Here is a 4336-nt window from a genome sequence, read left to right on the forward strand (position 1 = left end):
AGAAGAGGAGACATTTGGATGGGGAACTGGTGCCCGAACCTCTACGGAGAGGAGCGCAAAGTGCCAGGTGGGAACCATGGCTCACAGGTCAGTAGGACTGTTATGATATCTCCCGTGGGAACCATCTTCCTTTGGGAAGAGCATGTCCTGTCACCACCATTAATAGAGTAACCAGTAGCCACATGAGGCTGGGTATTGTGAACTCAAATGTGCTTAGTGTGTCCCACGGCCTGGCCGTCTGCCTTATAAAATGTGGAATCAAATGTAAATAGCTAGAAGTGGGTAACGGCTAGATAGCTCCGCTGAGGAACTGCAGAAGCTACATGGAGGACCAGAAGCACAACTTTCCTTGTGGGTCACCGGGAGTGGTGGTAGGTGGGGTCACTGTTTCCTCTGGTTCCAGGGCCATGTATCTTACTTAGTGGGGGAACTAATGACGACAGATGTGGAGTTTGCCCAGTCCCTGGAGGGTGAAACCCCAGCACCACGGGCTCTCATATCCCAGTGTGCACCTCACATGTGCTTCGTAGAGGCCATTCCACTGCCCCAGGAGACCAGCAGCTGTGGAAGCTGTGGTCTCAGGGCAGTGAGGGCTTTGGTGTAACGGTCCAGCCTTGGGTAAACTCAGGGACATCTTGTACCTTCCAGAGCTCAAGATGAGGACCCTGAGGAGGACACAGGGCCCCTCAGATCCCACCCCTGCTGTCAGCCCTAGGCATCCCTGGTGGCGACATGAGCACTTGGCAGCGGGTCCTACCTTTGGCATCCCTGTCTCTGACAGGTTGGGGCCCTGCTTTAAGGGACGGGCCTTAGAAGGAGAAGGGGAGGATCTTAGGTTCTGAAGAAGTCTGGGTGAGGACCCTGAGAAAAGACTGAGGGGAACCTGGATCCCATCACAGTGGGCTCAGGGAGCACATAGGGTGGGATGAGCACATGCCTCATTTCCTGACATCCAGGTCTCAGAGAGACTGGGGACCCGCTATAGGCGGCGGGGCCTCAGGCGGGCAGAGAGGAGAATTCCAGGTCCTGTGCGGTAACCAGTTGAGGTCCCTGAAGGGGGACTAGGAGACCCTTGACCTCAAAGAAAGCTGTCTCTGTTGTCGGTCCTTGGAGACCGTGAGGTAGGATGAGAACAACAGGCATGGTCTGACTTCCTGACATCCGGGTCTCAGAGAGATGGGGCACGTGATATAAGGGGCGGGGCCTCAGTTGGGGAGAGACGAGGATCTCTACTCCGAGACAAGGTAAGGCCCTGAGGCAGGACTAAGGGGACCCCCAAGGAGGACTGATGGAGCCCCACAGATCCCTGCCCCTGTCATCTGCCCTGCGAGACCCTGGGGTGAGAAAAGCACACTACCCCTGTCCTGACTTTCTGACATCCGGGTCTCAAGAGGGACTGGGGCCCTGGTGTGAGGAGCCGGGCCTCAAACTGGGGGAGGACAGAGCCCCGGTCCTACCGGGAGTCAATGTGAGGATCCTGATGGGGGAGTGAGGGGAGCGGGACCCCAGAACAGAGGGGACCCTAGTAGTCCCCAGGCAGGACGACCTCGTGCCGCATTTCCTGACATGGGGTCTCAGAGAGACGGGACCGGGTCAGAGCAGCGGGCCTCAAAATGGAGGACGGGCCAATTCCAGGTCCTGCCTGGAATCCAGGCTCCAGGCGGGGAAGGACTGAGGCAGTTAGACCCCAACACAGGGTGGGATCCTTGCCTTTGATGGGGGTCTTAGATGTCCCAGAGCGGGTTGAGCAGGATGAGCAGTTTGTCGACCTCTGGCTTAGGGGCTTCAGGAGATGAGGTGCTCGGGCGGAGGGTGGAGGCTTCAGATCCACAGAGGGTGGACTCCTCGGACAGAGCCGAACCCACCCTTGTGGTCAGTGCTGGGAGTCCAGGCTGGACGTGAGGTGGGGACCGAGCATCTCCCCAGCCTAGGACCCGCAGAAGGCCCTGGGCAGGTGCGACCACATGTGGGGCCCCTTAGCGCTTTCCCTTCAAACTCGGGTCTTGTTCTGAGTTACTCTGCAGGCCCCCAAAGGGCAGGGTCCAGGCTGTGGCAGGGGAAAGGTGGGCGCTACAAGGGAGCTACAAGGGGACCACTTCCCCCACAGTTTGTTGGGGGAGCCTCAGAGTCCAGGGCTGTGCCACAATCTACCCCCAAGGGGCCCCCTCCGTTTTTCTCACAGGGGTTCCAGGAACCAGGAGCAGAGGTCTGAGGCCTGTGTCCAGACATCAGAGAAAAGAGGAGGTCCAGGCAGTACCAGGAGTCAAGGTGAGGAGGGTGTCATGAATGAGCACCAGGGGCTCCCCATCCCAGAACAGAGGGGACCCCACAAATCCCTAATCCCCCCACCGTGTCAGCCCCAGAACCTCTGGCTGTGTTGGCTGCACCCAGGAGAGCCACTGCCCTTCCTCCTTTGGGTAGCAGGGGGTCAGACTGCCCAGGAGGAGGGCCCGTGTGAGGCCGAGAGCACCCCTCAAGAGGAGACCTATAAGTGGCCTGTGTTGACCACCCAGGGTGTATTTCTTAGCTGAGGCCCATGGTCCACAATGTCCCCTGCCTCACTCCTGTCTGTGCTTTGATCCCAGGCATCGTGCTCGTGGTCGAGATGAGTGAGCAGAGGAAGCCCAAGAAAGACCTTCAGGACCTAGGCGACACCCAGGGCCCAGAGGAAGCACAGCTCTTGGGGGCTGAGGGAGGGGAGGCTGCAACCCCTTCGGCCTCCTCCCGCCCAGTCTCTTCGTGCTCTGCTGAGGAGGCCTTGACCCAGGAAGCTCTGAATAAAATGGTGGCTAACATGGTGAAGTTCCTGCTCTGCAAGTATCGAGCCAAGGAGCCAACCACCGATGCCGAATTGATGAATACGGTCCTCGGGGATAACCAGAAGTACTACCCAGTGGTCTTCCGCCAAGCGGTTGAGTGCGTTCTGCTGGTCTTTGGTGTAGATGTGAGGCAGGTAGACACTGCACCCATCTACATCATGGTTCCCTCCCTGGGCCTCACCTATGATACGATACAGGGAAGTGGGCAGGGGCTGCCCAAGGCCGGCCTCCTGGTGGTGGTCCTCAGCCTGATCCTCCAGAATAGGGATCGCAGCCCTGAGGAGGAGATCTGGCGAGCACTCAGCAAGATGGGGGTGTGTGTTTTGAGGGAGCACCCCATCTTTGGGGAGCCCAGGGAGCTGCTGACCCAAGTGTGGGTGCGCGAGGGGTACCTGGAGTACCGGCAGGTGCCTGACAGCGACCCTGCTCGCTTCGAGTTCCTATGGGGTCCCCGGGCCTTCGCGGAGACCAGCAAGGAGAAATTCACGGAGTATCTGCTCAGGGTCAACCGAAGGGCTTTTAGGTCCTTCCCACTCCCTTCTGCAGAGGCTGTGAGGGAGGAGGAAGAGGGGTCCTGAGCCAGAGCAGCAGCCAGGCTGATCCTTCCCTCTGTAATTGAAAAGGGAGTGGTCAGCCTTCTCAGGAGTGATGGCCTGGGCCACTTGGGGAACCCCGTGTGCAGCATTTTTAGGTTCCTGTTCTCTGCGATGACATGGAGACTGATCTCTGTTTTCCTTAGGAATTTTTCAAATGTGCCTTTCAGCATAAGGCTTAATAAACTTCAGTATCCAACTTTGTGAATGACATTGATCACACATGTATTTGTACTTACCCAATTTAAGGACAAGAGTTTTGCTAGTTTTTAAAAGTCTGGGAACTCTCCAATTTTATTTTGTGACCCTGAACATGGTAACATGAAATATGACTTATAACTATTTTGGAAATATGAACTTACCTAGCAGTAATGTACTTGGTGAAAGAATTAGAAAATAAAATGTGATTATAGCAAAATCTTGCTTCTCATACTTTTTGTCTGTCATTTTATACAGCTCAGCTATCTCAGTTTATTTGGGTTTTCCCAGGTTATTATTTAATAAAGTAGGAGAAAACTAATCCAACTAAATAAGCCCCTGCTCCTGGCTCATTTATTCCACAGAACTTCAGGGAGCTTGTGCGCTGTGACAGGCCGTGTTAGCAGTGGGGACACTAGGAAAAGCAGGACACCCCCCACACCGGGAGTGATAGCCTAAGAGCTGCAGCCACATGAGGAAGGTGGAGAGGCGTCCCCTAGTCCCACAGAACAAGGCAACATGGGCCAGGGCGGTGGGGTTCCAGGAGGATCCCTCAAGTGTCAGTGCCTGAGCCAGGGCAGTTTGGGCTTCGGGAAGCTAGGTTCCTTCTGTGGGAGGTGATCGTGATGAGGCTGGGTGGTGGCAGTACCAGACCTCTCGACGATGTCTTATGGGTGAGAAGAAAATCTGAGATAGGACATATACATTAGAAGTTCCTCCTAACTC

General features: G+C 55.9%; 1 protein-coding gene across 1 annotated transcript; it reads left to right on the plus strand.

The window, feature by feature from the left end:
• Positions 1-740: 740 nt before the first annotated feature.
• On the plus strand, positions 741-3830 carry LOC133242513 (melanoma-associated antigen 8-like). The gene is made up of 3 exons (XM_061408696.1): positions 741-1244; positions 2183-2268; positions 2586-3830. Exon 3 carries the CDS (start codon positions 2606-2608, stop codon positions 3395-3397), a length of 792 nt encoding a protein of 263 aa, XP_061264680.1. The 5' UTR covers positions 741-1244; positions 2183-2268; positions 2586-2605; the 3' UTR covers positions 3398-3830.
• The last annotated feature ends 506 nt before the right edge of the window (positions 3831-4336 follow it).

The sequence above is a fragment of the Bos javanicus genome, chromosome X (genome assembly GCF_032452875.1).
Source record: "Bos javanicus breed banteng chromosome X, ARS-OSU_banteng_1.0, whole genome shotgun sequence".
Taxonomy (NCBI): domain Eukaryota; kingdom Metazoa; phylum Chordata; class Mammalia; order Artiodactyla; family Bovidae; genus Bos; species Bos javanicus.